This window comes from Malaclemys terrapin, chromosome 1 (assembly GCF_027887155.1).
Source record: "Malaclemys terrapin pileata isolate rMalTer1 chromosome 1, rMalTer1.hap1, whole genome shotgun sequence".
In the NCBI taxonomy this organism is placed as follows: domain Eukaryota; kingdom Metazoa; phylum Chordata; order Testudines; family Emydidae; genus Malaclemys; species Malaclemys terrapin.
In genome coordinates, this window is record NC_071505.1 from 118792412 (window position 1) to 118814002 (window position 21591).

The window sequence follows — 21591 nt, forward strand, 5'->3', positions numbered from 1 at the left end:
AACCTGGCTGAATCGGGGCCTAGAGCTTTCCACAGCTCTAGTCATGCATTCTCTTCTCATGGAAGGGAGTGGGGGGGAATAATGTGGTCCTGAGAAGGTGATATTGATGCCCCAATTTTGACAACACAACAAGATCAGCTAGGAGAAGAAGGGCTATGCGGGTTTTCCAGAAGGCTTTGGTTGTTAATATGGACTATAAGGTGGATAAAAAGCTGCCTAGAACATTGGGCTCAACGGGTAGTGATCAATGGCTCCATGTCTAGTTGGCAGCCAGTATCAAGCGGAGTGCTCCAAGGATCAGTCCTGGGGCCAGTTTTGTTCAATATCTTCATTAATGATCTGGAGGATTGTGTGGATTGCACCCTCAGCAAGTTTGCAGATGACACTAAACTGGGAGGAGAGGTAGATACGGTGGTGGGCAGGCATAGGATATAGAGGGACCTAGACAAATTAGAGGATAGGGCCAAAAGAAATCTGATGAGGTTCAACAAGGACAAGTGCAGAGTCCTGCACTTAGGATGGAAGAATCCCATGCACTGCTACAGACTAGGGACTGAGTGGCTAGGCAGCAGTTCTGCAGAAAGGGACCTAGGGGTTACAGTGGACGAGAAGCTGGATATGCGTCAACAGTGTGCCTTTGTTGCCAAGAAGGCTAACGGCATTTTGGGCTATATAAATAAGAGCATTGCCAGCAGATCGAGGGACGTGGTCACTCCCCTCTATTCGGCATTGGTGAGGCCTCATCTGGAGTACTGTGTCCAGTTTTGGGCCCCACACTACAAGAAGGTTGTGGAAACATTGGAAAGAGTCCAGCGGAGGGCAACAAAAATGATTAGGGGTCTGGAGCACATGACTTATGAGGAGAGGCTGAGGGGAACTGGGATTATTTAGACTGCAGAAGAGAAAAATGATGGGAGATTTGATAGCTGTTTCAACTACCTGAAAGGGGGTTCCAAAGAGGATGGATCTAGACAGTTCTCAGTGGTGGCAGATGACAGAACAAGGAGTAATGGTCTCAAGTTGCAGTGGGGGAGGGAGGGTTAGGTTGGATATTAGGATGGATATTAGGAAAAACTTTTTCACTAGGAGGGTGGTGAAGCACTGGAATGGCTTACCTAGGGAGGTGGTGGAATCTCCTTCCTTAGAGGTTTTAAAGGTCAGGCTTGACAAAGCCCTGGCTGGGATGATTTAGTTGGGAATTGGTCCTGCTTTGCGCAAGGGGTTGGACTAGATGACCTCCTGAGGTCCCTTCCAACCCTGATATTCTATGATTCTATGCAAGAGAATGAATAATTATGAACAAAAGACTGGACAAAAGGTGAACTGATCCCTGTTGAAGTCTGCTAGGACGTGAAAGTTTTCTGCAGTACAAAAGCCCTAAAAGTTTCACATTTAACTCGAGTAAAAGGCTGAAATTAAGTTATAAAGACCTGACATCCTTTCCTCCCCCAAAATAATACCCTCGCTCTCCTCCAGCCACCTCCAAAAATGAAATGAAATAAAATAACATTCTTGGGCTGAATAAAGATGCCATATTATCTGACTGTCGCATCCTATTAACATTCCCCATGAAGACAAAAGGCAAGGGGGGGGGGAATTCCTTAGAACCAACCTAGAAATCAGTATGTCCTACAGCCTAGTTCTTAGGGAATATTTAAATTTTCTGCTATGACTCAGATGTTCTCTTCTCCCTCCCCCTCCAAATATTTTCCCTCCATACCCATTCTCTCCCTTGTGCAGTTCGTGTGTGTATGCACGCTTGCGTACTCCTGGCTTCCCCATAAGGCACAAGTGTCACATTCTTTCATCTCTGCTCTAAATGGAAGAGGTTAGCAGCATCTGAGCGTGCAATTCTCTGTCCAGTGATGCTTGCCATGGAGTAAGCGTCTGACTTTTTCACTTCCTCTGTCTCCTCTGCCATTACCCAGGTCATTTGACCTGGGTAATGGAGATTCAATAATACAACTTAGCTAAAAGAGTGAATTAAGTTTTTGACCCAGCAGAGTAGACGCCAGTGACTACATGTGCACATCAACTGAACAAGAAACATATTAATGTACATCTTCAAGGACAATAGATGTACTTCCATGGCTCTCCAGCCTTAGAAACAGTCTTAAGTTTAATGGGAAAGGAGATGTTTCCCATTTTGCTATTTAGTGTCCTCATTTTACCAAATAAGGTGTGACTGGTGTAACTGACAGTATCCTGGACAAACCTTATGGAATTAAGATAAATTATACTGAATTAAATTAAACCTTATTGAATTAAGTTTAATAGCTTTGAGTCCATTTTATTAAAATGCAGTTGTGTATGTATTATTGTGGAATTGTAAGTAACTGCTCTAGGAGGAGGGGGGATGCAGTGAAGCCACCCTCTGGATAATTTTGCATATACTAGTTCAGACTGGTCTCCATAGCCCAATAGACAGAAAAATGATTTTGAGATAAATGGCCTTTTTGAGATAAACAGGCTCAGGCCCTCTTCATGAGCCAGCAAACAGACAGGACTCCTGGTCCAAGGAGGGCCCCAATCGTTAGGAAATGGTTGGAAGTAATAGAGCTGCTGAAGCCACATAAGACTGGGGCTTCTTCTGAGCTGAAGTTGTGATGAATTTGAAAACCCATTGGTGGGATTTTGAAGGACTGCTCCTGCCAGAGCCCATGTTAGGGTTGGGATGATCTCTGGTAAGCTTAATAGCGTGGGTGTAGGTTCTTGTATTGTTTTAAATATGTTTTCTCATAGGTGCTTTTACCTTAAGAATAAAATAGACTTGCATAAAAAGAGCTGTGGGGTAACTGTAACTGTGGGCAGTCACACTGTTAACTATCTCTGAAGAGAAAGTAAGCCTGCTTGGGCAGCCTGTCCCTGCTGGGAATAACACAGTGAAAGCAGGGAACAGTTCATCCAGGAAATATCCTGGTCAGAAGGGGGAGAGACATGTATCTACTCCCTAGTCAGGTGACGGACAGGGAAGCCAGAAGCCTGAGAGTGGGTACCTTTGCTGAAGCACCGAGGGAGAAAATGGATGACTTAATTGTGACATCAGGGTGTATCTAGAGTTGGGCTGTTGGAAATATCATTAATTTGCAAAATTACAGAAGAGAAATTCCTATAAACTACATTTTAATGTTATCTGTTTCCACCCAATTTTGGTATTGTCCGTTCTATTTCCATGATATGGCCTTCTCTGTAGAGAACTTTTCCAGTGGCTGAAGTCAGAAGATCAACAGTTCTGTACTGATTGATTGTCGGAGTGAACTCTTAGCTGATAAGGAGGGCTTATTGTAGTTTTGTGGACTCTGTTCTCCCCATTCCTGAAAAACAGCAAATATCTTTTCCTTGGTTTCTAGTACAGGCTCGATGTTGTGGTCCTAGAGTACTGGGTAGGATATGTCTCTTCAGAGATTTTGCCTTCTTTGTTTGATGGGATGGTGGGGACAATTTCTTAAGAAATCTTCAGGCATTGTTAGCATCAAGATGCTCAGACCTTGATCCCACCACTGCATCCACACAAGTGGACACATGGTCCATATGAGGCCCCAGTGACTTCACTGGGGCTCTGAACATCTGCATAGGTCTGCCAGCACAGATGCAGTTGAAAGACTAAGACCATAATCTGTTTTATTTCTTAACACAGAAGTGAAAGAAGTGATCAGACTGGCAGTCATTGATTCAGCATCCATTCTAAAACAACCACAGCATATTTCGGTTTTAATTCCCTGTTGTATATTGCAACTTAAAACACAAACAGAAAATCTATAAATAAAAACTGGGAAAAGAGTTGCTTAAGGAGATGTGTGTAAAGTAGTGGAATGTCTTAATTATAGTTCGGCTGTCTGAAACATGTGGAACCTTATATACAGTAAACCTGCCGGCAGTGTTTGCTTATTAACTACTCTACTCATTTAATGGATAAAAATGAATGATTGTGTACAATACCAGTCAAGTAAAGAAGGATACTATGAGATAAGATTTGTCAAATGGCCACTCAGAGAATCTTCCTCTTGCAAGTGGGGAATTACAATTACTAGAGTCAAGGGCTCCAAGCTAGTTGCCAGAGATCTGGATATATCCTAAATAAGCTCTCAGGAAACATCCTTATAGTAAACAAGAAGGTAGCATTGAGTTTTTCCTTGAACAATACAATGCCTATGCCACTTTACTGACTTCAAACTTGTAAAAGAAGAACTACATTGACACACTTGTATGACTCGAGTCTCCATATGGAATGCACGCACAGACCCTTGATCTTCATTACAGAATAGCTGGTGAAAAAAATATTATAGATTACAGTGCAAATTCTGGCCATTTTAAATTCCACATCCCTGTTGTTTATTGGTCTTCCACATAACCCTTGCCTCCTTTGCTTTATGCACATTCATGCATATATCATCAAGAGGGTAACATTTTAACGCTTTACTTTCAAAAAGTCTATCTTATGAGGTTATCATTTTTTTTTAAGCCCCTTGGTTTAGTAATGAAGTATGGGAATGGCAGCATGAATAAACTATATTGTTGTTTCATACAAGAAACTAAGATGGGCATAAACTGATGGCAGATTTCTTTGCATGTTTGCAGTATTTATTTATTACATTTCTCAACGATTCATATGCAACATTTTGTCTAACAACCTTTCTCTAGAAGACTCTGTCAAATTTCCTTTTCAATATGCGTTCCATATAGCCACTCCATTTCAGTTACTGTCATATAATGTGTACATTGTATGTACAAATATGTATGCCACTTGGGCAATTTTCCAGTTAAACACTCTAATTTGAAAGGGGCAGCCAATCTTAATCACAAAGTTTACAGTGATGTACTATCACAAAAACTAACAAAATCTTGTTAGCCTTTGATAGGAAGTGTGTATTGATAAGTTCCTACAGTTGTGATTAAGGCACAGTATTAGGGAGACATGGAGTCTGGGTCCTATTCAAGGCTCTCCACTGATTTCCTGGGTGACCATGAGCAAGTCATTAAGCGTCTGTGCATATTCTCAAATCTCTGATTTTAAATAACATTTTAGTTTTTTTAATCTATTAACGTCTGGAAAGGGCTTTGAGATTCTCCAATGGAAACTGCTATCAAATTGTAAAGTATTATTATAAATGTAGGGATGGGAAACTAGATTTAGCAAAACTTAGAACCCACTCAACAGTTGTGGATCTAGAGAAGAACTGAAAACAGTGGAAGTCCAAATTCTGTTTCACGGTAGCAAAACTCAAATTCTAGGCTGCTTCACGTTATTAATTTTCTTTCTTTCTCCAACCAGTTTTGTACCTCTTGTCTGAGAAGCAAAGCAAGAGTTGCTTTCAAACAAAGTTATTTATTAACTGTATTGCACTGTTTTCCACCTAGTTGTACATACAAGTAATTAAATTTCCCTGGGAGAACAATAGTTTAAAATCATAAAATCAAAAGCTCAAAAGTTTGATGAAACCACAAACTTAAAAAAAACAAAAAAACAAAAAAAGCAGAATAAGCTCTATAGGTTTTGTGATGCCGAACATGTTACTGGATTTGCCCAGCTCCTGATCCCAAAAAGCTTACTCATGTGAGTAATCACATAGACTTAAATGAAAATTATTCTCATGACTAAGGGTTATAAGTTTGAGACTATAGAGATTTCATTACCATAATTACCAGACCCTGTTGTGCTAATGAAAAATCTGGTTTCTGTTTCAAAATTTTTTTTAACACAGTAGATACATGTTGGTTGCTCTACTTTGAACTTTATGCACAAAACATGTACAGGTGAAATCTTGCTTTGTTTGTGAATATTTATTATATTTACTAGTGAAGCCTTGTTTCCTTTTAAGATCTCTTCCTTAGTTAGTTTCATAGATTTTTAAAGGCAGAAGGGACTGTTAAATCACCTAGTCTTGATCTGAAGACTTCAAAAGAGAGAGAATCCACCACTTCCCCTGGAAGTTTGTTCCAGTGGTTAAGCACCCTCACTGTTAAAAAAAAAATGTGCCTTAATTTTAATCTGATTTGAATTTGTTGGGCTTTAACTTCCAGCTATTGATTCTTGTTATACCTTTCTCCTCTAGACTAAAGAAGTATAGTACATACCTGTAGTTGGAATTTAAATGGAAGTTAGGTGATCATTATGGCCATAAAAAGGAACAATATGGCTTGTTAACATGCACTGTTGTCTCTATAGTCTACATAATATTCTTCTGTCACCAAAAGGCAATGTCTGCATGCATATGGATGTGCACAGTAGCTTCTGAGAATCATGGCAAATAAGTATTAAACTGTCTGAACATGGTTCATCCAAATAGATGCTGTCAACAATATCACTTCTGATGCCTTGAAAAACTTCTATCTCTTATACGTTGTCTGCTGCTAATATTGTACTAACGCGCTCTGGTTGGGATAAGGGCACACTGAAGATAAAGCAGTGATCATTGGCTGATACCTTGGGCCACTGAAGTCTTAAAAAATACATAAAAAGGTATAAGTGCTGACCAAGATCCTGTTATTAAACTGAAAACTGTCAAACTCAGCCATCAAAGTTGAATAAAAATGGCTTTGTAATGGACTCGGGGGGCTGGATTTTTTTTTAAAAACCTCTTAAATTTGTGCCCATGCACCCCTTTGTATTCAAAATCCCATGTTTATGCAGGTAAATAACCACCTGGGCATTCAAATGCTAAAGTCTATTCCCAGGCAGATGCACACTGTGCAGATACAAATTAAAATGCTCCTTTGTAAATTTGATCTAGCAATCTTTGAAGGAAAAAGAGATATAAAGTGACAAAAGGAATGTCTAATATTTGTACCTTTCATAGGCCTTGTCTACACTACAGGGGTAAGTCGACCTAAGTTACACAACTCCAGCTACGTGAATAACACAGCTGGAGTCGATGTAGCTTAGGTCAACTTACTGCGGTGTCTACACTGTGCTGAGTCAACAGGAGACACTCTTTTGTCGACTTCCCTTATTCTTCACTAGACCCGCTAAATTGACCACTGGTGCATTGATCACTGCAGCATCAATCCCTGGTAAGTGTAGACATGCCCGTAGATTAGACTTTGGTGAAGAACTCCGTGCATGTAAAATCGAGGCAAATTTACCACATGTTGCTGATAGGGACAGCTTTCTACATATCACCAGTGATTTAAAAAGAATATTCAAGAGGAGGCTGCATGTAACTTGTTGGTTTGGGTGAATTCTTCCTTTTTTTCTAATTTCTTCACCCACTTTTTGGAAATGAGCAATGAATTCGTCCCAACCAACTCAGTTTTCCACACACACTTCCCTTGGTACACCTGATATGTTTCCTGAGATAAGCATCAAATTCATAGTGAAGAAGATTAAATTCATGTATTTTGATTAAGAGAATCTCATTTTATACCACTTCTTCATTCAAATCATGCAAAAAAATCAAAGCTATCACGGCTATGAAGTCAGAACAGGGCCCATTCATGTGTATATTTTTAATGATGGGACTCAGAATAACACAGATTTTGAAGTATTGGATCAATCCACAATTCCAAACATTTATATACAGGGGCCAAATTCATCCCTGTGATAACTCCATTGAAATCACAGGTTACACTAGGGACAAATTTAGCCCAGTATTCAGAATCCATTGCCGCTAGCTTTTATTCTTCCCCCTTTTTTATTTTTTTTTTTTAAGAAAAGATATTACTCTCAACACCTCACAAAAATTATTTTAATACTAGTGTGGTATTATAAAAACATGTATAATTTCTAAGATATATTTTTTCAAATCTTTTTTAAATTGCTGTTAAATCCCATTCTCATTTTCCTTATTAATCGAACAAGATCTCATTTTTAGTTTATCCTCAAAGCAGTAATGAGCATTGTTAACATATAATAACAATGCCCAAGGGGGAAGTTTTCAAAGCCAGTCTAACCTTAAAACTGTGCTATTGATGTACTACACAGTCATCAAGCCAAGCGCCACTAGCAGTGGAGAGTTCAGCAGAATATTCCTGGTTAATATATAGGATGAATTAGAAATGTTTTAGGTGATGACCTGCAGGGAAGGCAGGGGGCTGCTTAATGACTTAAGAACAGAGACAGGTTCAATAATATAAAAATAACTGGTTTTCATTTTCAAGTGTAACCAATTGTTCTTTTGTTCTGATGATTCTGCATGTACACAGATTTTCATAATAGGTTAATGAGAAGACAGGAAACAGGTACACAGTACTGCACATGGGCAGGGCATCTGAAAGGTGATTATTTGGTTATAAATAAATAATAGAAGTTAAGATTTAATTGCTTTCTAAAGACCCAATTCTTCCCTTTTTGAAGAAGAAAAAGGTTCATAACAATATCGTCTGTTCTATTACATGGGGAATATTATCCTTTTTTGTCATAAATAGCAAAAATAAACTGTTGCATAAATTGACATAACTCCATTGTAACTATTGGAGCTTTGCCAGCTTATGTTGGCGAAGGTAAACCCCTCAATGGTCTATGGACACAGAGTCCACCAGAGGTTCTTACACAGCTCATGACATCCCCTGAGTGCCAGAGATTACATTTGTGTCTGTAATTAGCTGGAAGTCATGTACAAATCTCCAATCTTGGGGAAGTTCCCTATTGGGCATACATTTAAGGATGCTCAAGAATGGTTTATTCCAGCAATTATATAGTGTAAATTACACCCATTTAATTGTTGAGGTGCTACCTTCATCACCGTGAAAGATCTGAGGATGCATAGAATACGCACACGGCAGGATACAGACTGTGTCGACTCGACAATTCAGAGTAAAGACTGCTGGCAGCCTTTCCAATGCATATATTTTATTCCAGTTTTTGAGGTTCTCTGTTGTGGACCTCGGGGTAGAACTGTGCCTTTGTTTGAGTTTAACTGCTTTATTTACCATAGCCATAAACTCTCATACTTGTTTTTCATTAGCCATCTCGATTCACGGGACGTGTCCATATCATGTCCTTTTGCTTGTCATAAGCCATCATCCCCTGAAATGATTAAATATGAATAGACACATTCAATAATGACAAAGCTCAAACTCCTGCATATTGCATGTTTCATTCCATTTTTCAATATGGGCAGGGCTATGGGAACAATCTCACTGGTTAATTAAGAATCCAACCCATCGTCACTGCACAGTTTGGAACCATTTAGCTTGACTAACTTTTTATTTACTCAAAAAGTCTGTTCCCCCATTTTTTAAATGGAGCAAGAGTCTATAGCAGCACGAGCTGGTATAGTTATTTGCAGTGACTGCTCTTACCCAACTGCCCTTTGGTTTTGGTGCCTGACCATGCACTTGAGGCCACGTTCTGCCCTAGCAACCCTGCAACGACAATCTGTCATTAAAAATACCCCATACATTAGTAGTTTGTGGGAGAAGACCTGGTTTCTGCTGGAATAAGGTTGGAACCTTTCATATAGATTCATTTACTTTTTAAAATTTGTATTCTTACATTATGAAAAGGATTGAATAGAGGTGAAAAATGTCAGCGTGACAGCCCAGCAGACTGAAGGTATCTATTTATCCACAGAATAGATTCAGCATGGGTGGTGGCATTGCAAGTTTCCTTCCACCCTGTCTCCCATACTGTTCCATGCTCCACCAGTATCTGTCAACACTTTTCAAGATACCACCTCTCTGAGGACCAAATTTATCCCTGAACAGAGGACCAGTACAAGGCCTATGCAACACTTAAGTTCCACTTGCCCTCTCAAAATATGGCCTTCTGCTGCCCTCTGCATAGGGGTGATTAGGGCAGTTCAGCCTCTGATGCCCATTTAATCCTGGACCTTTCTTTTTAGGCTGTCAGGAAAGCTGGATGTTAATACTGCAAGCAGCTCTCACCTAGGATTGACTGCTTCCAAGCCATTGCGCATAGACCACTCACAGCTCTAAAGTGGTACAAACTCTCGGTCACTATGACATACACACACCCCATACAGAAGGGCAAGCATGATCTGGTACTTGGAGTAGGGATAGGAGGTGGAGAAGTTGGAAACTCTGCCTAATGTCATGGACCTACTTGAGTTAGCTGCTCCCCTTTCCTTTCAGGGTGAACGTCCTATTTAATTGTTCACTCTTAAAGAATAATAGAGCATGAGCATTTCCAGGGGCCTCTGAAGGAGAATATTGTTTCTCTGTCACAACTCTGTCAGTTGATTAGTAGAACTTTATAATCCTCCCGTGTCATGGAGCATCAGTAGTGCCTACTAAATGCCTCCTTCCAGATCAAATTAAAACACCCTCATCATTACCTTGAAGGTCCTATACAGTTAACCCTTGTCTTGACCTTCTCTCTGGTGTGTAATCTGTGTTTTCATATCTTACCCATCACTCTAATATTTGTGGGGCCTACAGGCTTCCAGTTCAACTGGCCATTTTGCTGCCTTTCTCCTCCCACAAACAGCTCCATACCTTTCTGTCAAACTACTTTTACTGCCTGACTCAGACTGGCATCTACTTAGTCATCTGGTCCCTGTCTGAACTGGCATTGGTCTGCTTCCATCCAGGTATATGTCTGTTTGGACAGCTCCCTTTATCCAGGGTGCTACTCTATTGCACTGTTGCACAGCAGTGACCCCTTTGGTCTATTGAAGTACTACCACCCTCCCCACCCAGTTCTACTTTGGTGAAAGAAGCCTGGTTCTCTTTGCACTACTGCAAGCAGCTCCTGTTTGTTGCGTCAAAGCCCCCATTCCTTTCTCCTTGCATGGCTGCAAGAGTGGCTCCTTTTTTTAAGGACCCATTAAAGGGTGAGTGAGCGTGGCCATCTGTCTGTTTAGGCATTTATTTTGCATCCATCACCGTGGTTTGTGGCTGGGTGGCTGTGTCGGAGGTTGACTGGGATTGGGTGAGGATGATAGGTCAAATGAATGAATAAGTGGGCACGTGAGGAAGAGGAGGGAGAGAATTAAAGAATGGATGAAAGGGAAGGAGAGAGTGTGGAGGAAGAAGGAGAGGGATGAATGTCAAGAAAGAAAGAGCTGAGGAATAAGCGGAGGTAAAAATGAAGAAATAAAAAAGAAAATTAAAAGAAACAAAAGTGAGAAGAATATTAAACCAAAGAAGAAAAGGAGAGAAGAGGAAATAAGGAAGGACTTGGGGCAGAATTAATTAAATTTAAAGGAGCAGAAGCAGCTTAGATTTTTTTAAAAGTAAAAGGAACAGGCCTGGACACAAGTACAGGCGGAAAAGCTATAAAGAAAAAGCATGATAGTGGTGAGATATCAAGATCTGGGATGACTTGCATAGATCACTCATATCTTCACTATGCATGAGCCATATAAGTCATCCTAAACTCATGGCAAAGAAACCTGCACATTTGACCACACCAGCATATATTCTTTACAGAGCATATATACTCTGTGTGATATTTGTGCACATATCCAGAGACAGTATCTTTGCACCACTGAGGGCTGTTAAACATTGTTTTGCTGAGCCCTGCTTGGAACATCCTCCCCAAACCGGGTCACCGTGGATTTGGTCTGGCCTGATATTGAAACTGACTGTTATCCTGTAAACAGTTCCCTGAGCCATCAAGACTTCTATCCAGATTCATTTTTGTTCTCCTCTATACATAAATCAGTCTGTGTCGTATCACACACTGCTTTTCTTGCTCATGGTGTTTGTTTTCTCCTCTTCTTTGTGAGTTTAGGTTGCTTGCATGCACAGCCAGATTACCTATTTCCTCTCAGTTCTTGGCCCCAATACAGCAAGGCAGTTAAACTGGTACTTAACTTTAAACACATGATTTTGATGTCACTATTCAGTGCTTAAAGTTAAAATGTCATTAAGTCCCTTGATGGCTCAGGGCCTTTAATATTTAGAACTTTTTTTTTAATTCTTACCATATGTTTCTGCTGCACCTAACAAAGAGGTCTCAATCTTGATTGGAGCCTCTAGTTGCTACTGTAATATAATGCAAAATAATAATTTATTCTTATTAAAGTTTATTACAGTAGTACCACCTGAGAACAGTGCCTCATTGTGTTAGGTGCTATGTAAACACAAAGCAGCAGAGTCCCTACCCCAAAGAGCTTACAGTCAAAATTGGCAAGCCACACACACAGTAAGGGAGAGGCATGTAACGTACTAGCAGAGTGAACAATATGATGACGGTAAATGTCACAGGCTGGGTGTTAATATAATATTGATGGGAGGGGATGCTCTTATGGTCAGGTCCTTTCAGGAAGCAAAACAATTGATCAGATGGCTCAGGCAAGGCATGAAGTTGGGCTATTGCTATTTATTTTGAATCTCTGGACGCACGCTGAAGCTAGGCCATTTCACATGTGACGTCTGTCATTCCTCCCCTGAGGAATGGCTCACAAAAGTTGAGGTGACAGCTAGCTTAAAAAAAAAAAAAAAAAAAAAAAAGCCTGAAAAAACTACAGCATCTGTAGTAGGAGAAATTTTTGAAAGATGTTTTGTTTATTGGCAATGTTTCATTTTCTCTCTCTCTCCTGTTTTTTCTTTACAGCAGTTGTATGCTGCCCAGCTTGCTGCAATGCAAGTGTCTCCAGGAGGCAAGATACCTGGCATACCCCAAGGAAACCTTGGTGCGGCTGTATCCCCTACCAGTATCCACACAGACAAGAGCACAAACAGTCCTCCACCCAAAAGCAAGGTACTGTGCCATTTTAAAGGAGCAGGTTTTTGTTTCTCTCTCAGTATTTACATGGTCCCTGTCAATATGATATCTGAGCACCTCCCAGGTGGTTACAGATTCATCATGAAATAGGGGAAGTACTCTTATCCCCATTTACCTGATGGAGAATTCAGGCATGGTGACAGTAAGTGATTTGCCCAAGGTCACAGAGGAAGCCAGTAACAGAGCTGGGAATTGAATGCAGCTCTCCTGAGTCCCATCTAATGCTTGAGCCACAAGATTATTATTTCTTCCATCCTTTGGTAAAGGGCAAAAGACTAAGGCTGCGTGCCTCCCATTCTAGCACACAACTACTATTTCCCCCTAACCTTTAATCCATAGCCATATAAGTGGTACTGCAACAAAAGATGATAGCAGCATGACATCTCATCCAGAGCCAAATTCTGCCCTGGGGTTCATGCACTGAAATCAGTGGGGACCCTATGTACATATCCAATGGCAGGACTGACTCTTAATTGGTGGCCGTTGTATCACAGAACATATTTTAATCTTATTTATATAATGAAAGGGTCTACCCAGAGTAATTTGGAGGTGGTTGGGGAATGAGATTTATGCTGTCTTCGAAGGTCAGGTTAGCAATTGTAGTCAAATCTTCAAAACATCACCATTGTTTGGCAAGTTGGCTACAGCTAAGACAAAGGCACAGAATGCATCGCATCCACATAACATGTTGAAACTTCATTTGACTATTGGCCAAGTGACGTTAATTTGAGAGTCTGTCGTTTCTCAGCGGTTGTTTGTTGGGGATTTGGTTGCTGAGAGTCAAAATCAGATTTTCTCAGAGTAAATTGAGTACACTTGTCCTTACCGTCAAGCTCCTATATCACTCTGTCCCTCCATATTCTTTGCCTGGACAAGGTGAGCTAGGTTAAATGAACATACCAAATAAATTAGAGAAATCTTTTTTTCTGTTGCTAAATCAACATCTGTGACTTTGAGCAATTTAAATCAGATATGCATACAATCCAGTGGACCATAAGACCATGAAGAAAATGGCTTCCTTATCTTTTGATTACTTTTCTCTTTGGGTTAGCATTAATGTATTGTAGAGCCTGTTTCAGCAATCCCTATCCTCCCTAAGCTAAATGGTAAGAAACCTGAACCAATCATGTTAATGAATCAAGATTAAGTTCTGTGTTCAATGGAATGACTCCAGTGATGTTGAATGAGACTACTTGCATAAGTACAACTCAGAGGTTGCAGAATAAGGGCCACCATTTGTGTCTATATCTACATGTAGATAGAGATAGGTATAAATATAATAGATATATAATAAAATATAGTAGCTGGGATTTTCAAAAGGGCCTAGGTGACTTAGGAGCACAAGTCCCATTGGCTTTTAATGGGATTCATGCTCCTAAATCACTTAAATGATTTTAAAAATTCCACTCTTGTATCTCTAAATTATCTAATCTTTGATACAGATAATCTTACCAAGGATCAACTCATTAAATCCACTGCCCAGAATAAGATGAGGTCAATTTATTTCTCAGGTGGCCTAAGGAAACTGGTCACATTTTGGAGTGGCACTGCCTACCTTAGTTATTGTAAAACAATTAGCAAGGATTTAGCCAAGGAAAAGGAGTAAAAAGCATCCCCATTTAAGTGACAGGGAAAACTTGACGAAATGTGTCCTTTCTTTCCTTCGGTGTCCTCTAGCATGCTGTCCACTTCCTTTATCCTGTCAGAAAAGATTCCTTGAATTGACAGTAGCATCTTAGTTTTTAGCCTAACAGTAAAGCTGTACGGATTAAAAATAACCTGCCAAATAAATAATACCATTGTCAGCTCAATGAGATACATGGTCAAAAAATGAAAGGAATGCTTAGGACCCAGAATCAACCTGGAGGTATACATTTACTTTCTCCTCTTCTCGATGCAGACTTTTTGACTTCCCAAAGTTTTTCCCTTCGTAAGGACATCTCTTCTATGTAGTGGAAAGTTGTCAATCATAAAGCCATTTGGCCCCCCGGCAATGTGCTTTTTTTCAAAAACAGTTGTTTGTATGGTTAACAAGAGATTTTTGTGCATTTTACAAGGGTTTTCTGTATGATGCGTCTAACAGCTTGTTAAAGAGATTCCACTGCACTTAAGATCCCGATGTTGGTTTTGGATCTACCCGGCACAAACAGAATGTCTGATGAGATTTGATGGGGGACAGTATTTATGTTGAGGCACTCATGGAATCAGGGCCGGCTCTAGGATTTTTGCCTCCCAAAGCAAAAACAATTTTGGCCGCCCCCCCCCACCTCGGTCTTTAATTACCCCGACCCCACCTCAACTCCGCCCCTTCCCCAAATCCCCAGCCCTGCCTCCTCCCCCCAGGCTCTCAAGCCTAGGAGGGAGGGAGGGGGAGAAGCGGCGCCTGCACTGCGGCCACTCGGAGTCTCCCCCTCTCTCCCAGGTTTGAGAGCCTGGGAGGGAGGGGGAGACTCCAAGTGGCCGCAGCGCGGGTGCCGCTTCTCCCCCTCCCTCCCAGGCTCTCAAGTCTGGGAGGGCGGGGGAGTAGCAGCGCGTGAAATGGCTGCTCGGGATCTCCCCCTCCCTCCCAGGTTTGAGAGCCTGGGAAGGAGGTGGAGACCCCGAGCCGCCGCGGTGCGTGAAACAGCTGATTCGCGCGCCGCTACTTCCCCTCCCTCCCAGGTTTGAGAGCCTGGGAGGGAGGGCGAGTAGCGGCGTGCGAATCAGCTGTTTTGCGCACTGCGGCAGCAGCAGCGGAGGTGAGCTAGGGCGGCCGGGGCACATTTTTAGGGGTGGCATTCTGGCCGGCCATGCTGCCCCTAAAAATGTGCCGCCCCAAGCACCAGCTTGTTTTGCTGGTGCCTAGAGCCGGCCCTGCATGGAATTATAAGGCCTACCAGACTGGTAATGTCGGCAAAACCACCCTCCAGGTAGCTGTCAAAATCAGCTTTGTTCTTCCTTGTCTTTTATTGCTTTTCCTTATTCATAAGTGTTCCAGTGCCTTTGGTTCACAACTCTGTGGAAGCACACAAACAGAACTTATTTGCAAATTGGAAAAAAAAAAAAGAGTGGGCCACTAGGAAAGGAGTGGGGGGGGGGGGCTCCAAAAGGCTGTAAAATTGTGCAGCATGAGCCTTCTGATGCATGCTGTTTTCAATCTGCTGTGTGCCAGTTGGAGGCTCAGAGAGAGAGAGAAAGGATAATGCTGAGAAATGATAGAGTGGCTGTGACCTCCAAGCTCAGCCTGGAAACCCAAGACATTGATTTCACTTAGCATTCCTGCTGAGAAATCCGGCGGAGTTCAGTTGTAATAAAAGAACAAGATTCTGTTCTAATGGTAATGGCGTATGACAGACATATCACTTTGTCTGTCCTCAGCACCAGGGAGAGGAGAATTGGAGAAAGGTCACCTGACCTGCCTGTGGTGTTGTGCAAGTGCTATACTGAGCTTTGAACTCAGCATAGGAACACAATTATATATATATATATAAAAATACTAAGTGATAAAGAAATCTTTATAGTGCCTACACTAATTAGAATGAACCTTTTAAAGCTGGGTAAAGGCTTAGCTAGGAAGACAGTGATGAATGTGTGATAGCACCAGAAACTGAATCCTACATGTTTAAACTGTGTATAATATACATGGTGATACACCTTAGTTTGTATCTGCATGGGTCTTCCTTTGGTTTTAAAAACCTTGTTTGCACCAACATTTACAACACTATTCACTTTCTGTTACCTCATTATTTCAGCTATTATCAATGAAGACCTATCTGAGTTTCACAACCCAATTTTTCCAAAGGAAACATGGTTCATAAAGTTGAATCATGGTGGTCTTTCTGGGGGAAAAGCCTCGTTAAGATGCAGTATGTAAAGTCTCCATACATGAATAGTTAGTGCCTCGGACAAGCTTTTAGGAGATTTTGTTTGCTGAATCTCCATTTGCAGCCCACAGTTTACACTGGCACAGTTTTGGAAATATGCTCAAGTATTCATAGACAAGGAGGCAGCCCCGCCATATGAGAGTGTTTCAAGGTGGTGGCAAACATCTGGGTCACTTTTGAAAAGACGTGTTTTTTTTTCCTTTGACTAGAAATTTAGTTACTGTATTGCTCTTTGCAAGGATTCTTCAAAGTCGGCCTCAGCAGCAGATGGAACAACTGCTGGCTCTAGATATGCTAAGAAACATCAGGGGGAGTTTGCCAAGGTTCATCTTTTAAATCTAGTAAGACATGAAGACATCACTGAGACCCCTCAAAGACCTTGGCAACCCCTACGTTGGCAAGCCTTTTATCAGTGGCCCTCACCAGTGTTTGAGCACTGGACTATTCAGACTAACCTGCCATCTTCTGTGTTGCACTTGCCTTTCGACAGTTGTGTCCCCAAATGTTCAAATTCACTTCTCAGATTCTTGTGGTGTGACTTTTAGGAAACCATGGAGGACATACACCATTATGTCCTGCTGTGCATTCTGTTGAGTTTTCAAGCAGGAAACTGAGCTGGTGTCATGCATTTTTCCAGAATGGAATCTGTCTGCCAGAAAAACTGATTTAAGAAACAGAGCTGGTGGAATACATCCAAAAGAAAATGTGTGTATCTTGCGGAAATGGATTTTAACACAGCTTCTCCTTTAGCAGTTTTTGTGACAGCCGGCATGCTAATCACACTGTTCAAATTTACCAAGGCCTCCTCCACAGCCCCTGTGAAAGGCAACTATCTCTTAAATCTGCCAAATTGTGCTGGATTTCCAGAGTCTGTTTTAAGCACGTTTTGGCCCTGATTCTGCAAGTACTTTCATGCTGCTCAGTCGGATATTCAAGATGGCTATGGTATAAGTGGGAGGGTGAGGGTAGGCACAAGTAAGGTTCAGTGCTGGGCGGCCTGGGAGGAGAGAGAGGAGCTAATCGGCAGGGCCCACTGGTGGGTGCTGAGCACCCGCTATTTTTTTCCAATGGGTGATCCAGCCCCGGAGCACCCCCGGAGTCGGCACCTATGCTCAGTGTAGCTTGTAAATGCAGCTAAATGTCTCTTGATACTCGACAAAGTATGGTGCATTGTCTGCAGCAGCCACAAAAAACAAGAGCAATTCAGTGTGAAATGTGACAAGAGAGAATTCCTGGGTGCTTTTCTTTTAACCTTGTTATGACCCCAGCCCTAACCCGAGTCAGAGTTGTGTCTCCATCAATGACAATAGAATAGAGTGTCCAAATCATGGTTTTTGTTCTTTTCAAATACTTCTGGCAATGATGTTACTATTTGCTCAGCAGTAGCACCTGGGAGTTGTGACAAGGAAAGGAAATGTGTTTCAGATAAGCCAGAAACAGCACTAACCAGTTAGATATACACAATCAGATTCTCTTCAACTGCAAATATCCACACAAATGTCAGTGTGAATCCTTAAGTGAGGATGGAACTTTATTTTCTCATTGTCTGGGTCTCTGATCACCCAAGTAAAGAATGGATTAAAAAGCTGCCTTGGTGCCTGTAACCAGAATCAACTTCAAAAGATTTAGGGCCAGATTCTCTTATGCAGTGCAAATTGGCCTAAAACTGTCTGGAGATTCCTCTTGGGCAGTTCTCCAGCGTAGGGAGAATATCTGTTGATACTGAGCTGGTGTATCAGTCACCTGCACAGCCACATCCTCACCCCCTGCTTAATGGGAAGGAGGAAGTGGGATGGAGGAGATGAGACCTTGTGCCAGCTGTGTAAATTAGATTAGGACCACTCCCGCTCCATTTTACACAAGGTCTGGGTGGGCCTGAATCAGAAAGCTGCAACCAGCTAGCTGTAGCATCTCCTGTCCACTACATCTGACCCCAGCTCAGACATAGCAGAGAATCTGAATCAATGTCTAGTGTTCTGTACCTGGGAGTTTTAATTCAGACATATACCTTGGGATTAGATTGCTTCTTCCATCGGACCACCAACTACTGCAGTAGCTTAGCTGTTGAGTGGCAAGATTGGTTTTTTGCACCTAAGATAGGGCTTTCCTGTTTTGTGATGGTCTTGGCTTTCATGATTGAACATGCTAGAGCTAAGGAATTTATTTCACTCTATAGATGCTGAATACACTGCTCATTCACATGAATAATATCAGCATTCTCCCATCTATCGCATCTTTTAACCTCATTATTTAAAAGCATTTTGGAAACAACAACAAATTGTCCTTCACAACAACCCTGTGAGGTAGATCAGAGACATGAAGGGGCTGTTTGCATTAGGAAGATGACCCATTGTGGCCCTCAGCTGGAGTAGATAATGTTTGGTTGCTAATGTAGATGGGGCCAAACTGTTTTCAACTTTGCTGCATGGTGCTAGAAGAGAGAGATTGGAACTGAGTTAAACCCCTTAGTGCAAGTATACTAAGGGCAACCATACACCTCTATATTGATGTAAGTGTTCAGCAGCTGCTGAGTTGTGCCTCAAAGGTGACTATTTCATCAGTGAATGAAGCTATTCCTATTTAGAATATGTACAGTATTAGGGATCTTTTGGAATGAAAGGCTCTGTATAAATGTGAGTTACTCCATTACTATTAGAATTTTGGATCTTTGTTTGCAGCATGGTTATCTGGAAGGTTTGCAGGATTTATTTGTTTGTATGTATTTCTGGACTGGACACAGCCTTTTCCATTCCACTAGTTTGGAAATCCCTGTAAATGAATCCAGTGGAATTTTTGGCACTGGAATAGAATAATGTTATGCTGAGAGGTACTGGTGACTGCATGAGTCACAGACGTCTCTGAGATTGGGTGTGACCTCCCACTTCAGTTAACATAATGGTCAGGATAAATTAATCACAACGCCCTCCCCCCCACATAAGACAAAAGGGTTAAATGAACCTGCCTAGGAGTTTTAGACTGGGTAGGGAGAATGATTTTTGCTCAGGTGTGTGTGTGCGCGCGCGTGCACGTATGTGCATGTGTTAGAGAGTGAATAGAGAATAGAAAGTGGGAGAGACAGTGGCAAAAAGAAGCAGGTCAAATAGCAGACCTATGAGAGCAGTGAATAAATCTGGAAAATGCTAGAGAGAGAATTTTTAGGATCTGGTGTTGGCTAAAGAGGTTTGTGACTGTAAGCTAGGAAACTGTTCCTTGATTTGTAGTTCCTCCTGCATTTGGAGAAACAGGACCTTGTACATTCCTTATAAATAAACAAGATTACATTAAAGAAAATCCAAGATTCCATCATCAGTTTCCACCCCCACCTGGAACATCCCCAGGGTCCCAAACTTTGACTAAACATTTGGGTCAAAAATGAGCAACAGCATTTACCCCTATCCATGCTACAGTTAAACCAGAGTGAACTTAAGCCATGTTCAAAAGGATAATTGTTCAAGGCTCACATTCCCTACTGCCCTTCTCAAACTACCCAACAGGGCTAGAACACAGCTGTAAAACCATTAATACACTACAATAGTTCATGTTATAGATTAAGTGATATATACATAGCAAGTGACTGGCACTTGCTTTCCAGCTTTGACACTTACTGTACTTCTTAGGTGGTGTTTATGTCCATTTGTTGATGGATAACATGTAGCCAACCTGTCCATTTAACTGGAAACCTTTTCCTTTACTGTCTCATGTTGCTTAGATGAAATATGTGGAAAGAACTGTGGATGACTGATAGTATTTTCCTCTCGATTCCTTTTCTCTATATACACAATAAACACAAACAGCTAGGCACAGAAACTGACATTTTTAACCACAATTTTTTAAGCACAGTGAAATTATATATCTGAATAGAACTTATGATGCTCTTATAAAGTAAAACGTCTTTCTGCACAATAAAAAAAGTTTAAAAAACAACAACAAAAATGCAGTTACACAGTGCCTTCCCCTCTGCCTCCCCTCCCCCTAAAAATAAATTAAATAGATGGAGGGACTGATAGGATTCCTTTTCAGGTTAACTCTTCCCAGCTCTGTTTCCCGATATCATGATGTCTCTTTGGCAGAAGCCTGACTCTCAAGCACAGCCACTAGTGAGCCAGCTCTGTCAGGCGCAGTCAGCTCTTTTACTAATGCAAGCTCAGAAGAAAACAAAGCACACAGACATACACAAAGAGAGAGAGAGAGAAACCCTTTGAAATCTGCTACCGCAAAAAAAAAAAAAAAAAAACAGGACAAAAATTAAAGTGAGGCCCTGCTTTTCTAAAACATATGGCTTCAGAATTAGGCATCTGATTGCACAGATGTGAAGCAAAGTGGAGATGACAGGGGGAAGTTCCATGTGCATGACCCTGTTAAGGTCCCTACCATATCAATCAGTGCCTTCCTTAGCTTGTGCAAACCAGGAAAGACCCACCACATTTTGCCTTCTTTTCCTACAATGGAAGAGTTTCTTCTGGGTTTCCGTCCTTGTGGAAAAAGGCCCTACAGCATTAACCAGACCGCATTGCTTGAAACCGTGATTTCGTTCCTAGTATTACTGCTTTCAGGGGCTGGTAAAGAGGTCAAACAGCTCCCCCAAACTCTTCTTTACTGCAAAGCATTAAGATGTCAGGAAATTATTGCAAACAGCTGTACTTGCATTAGGCTAAAGAATGTAACCAGTCTCCAAATGGGGTAACAGCACATTGCTGCACCAAAGACACTCTGAGCTGTAAAAATACCAGGCCTGACTTACCACTGTGTTACATCATTTAAGCTGATTTCCATTAAGATGAGTAAGGTTACACTAGCGTTAAACTGGAGTACAACAGAAATGAATCAGACACATTATGTTTTTACTAGCGATTGACCTAAGCCACAGATTCAGATCCAAATATGCCCAAAGTTCAAGAGCATGTTTGGGTCTGAAGTTTCTGTTTGGCCCATTTATAAATATAAAGTTCAGATCTGAATTCAGACTTCCCCAGAGTTCAGGGGCATTGGGATCCAGTGTTTTGTTTCAGATCCATCTCTCTGTTTTTTTTTGTAGAAGTAGTATAGCAGTTTACCGACCCCCTGAATACCATTTGGTGCATAAAACTGATAGAGGAA

The 21591-nt window shown here is 41.3% G+C and overlaps 1 protein-coding gene across 9 annotated transcripts in view; it reads left to right on the forward strand.

Moving 5' to 3' along the window:
- SOX5 (SRY-box transcription factor 5) overlaps window positions 1-21591 on the forward strand; it is an 822966-nt gene that overhangs the window by 740063 nt on the left and 61312 nt on the right. For all 9 annotated transcript variants that reach the window (XM_054036563.1, XM_054036572.1, XM_054036525.1 and 6 more), the window contains one exon: window positions 12461-12607. In XM_054036563.1, the coding sequence (XP_053892538.1) occupies window positions 12461-12607 (147 nt within the window). The remainder of the gene's footprint in view (window positions 1-12460; window positions 12608-21591) is intronic.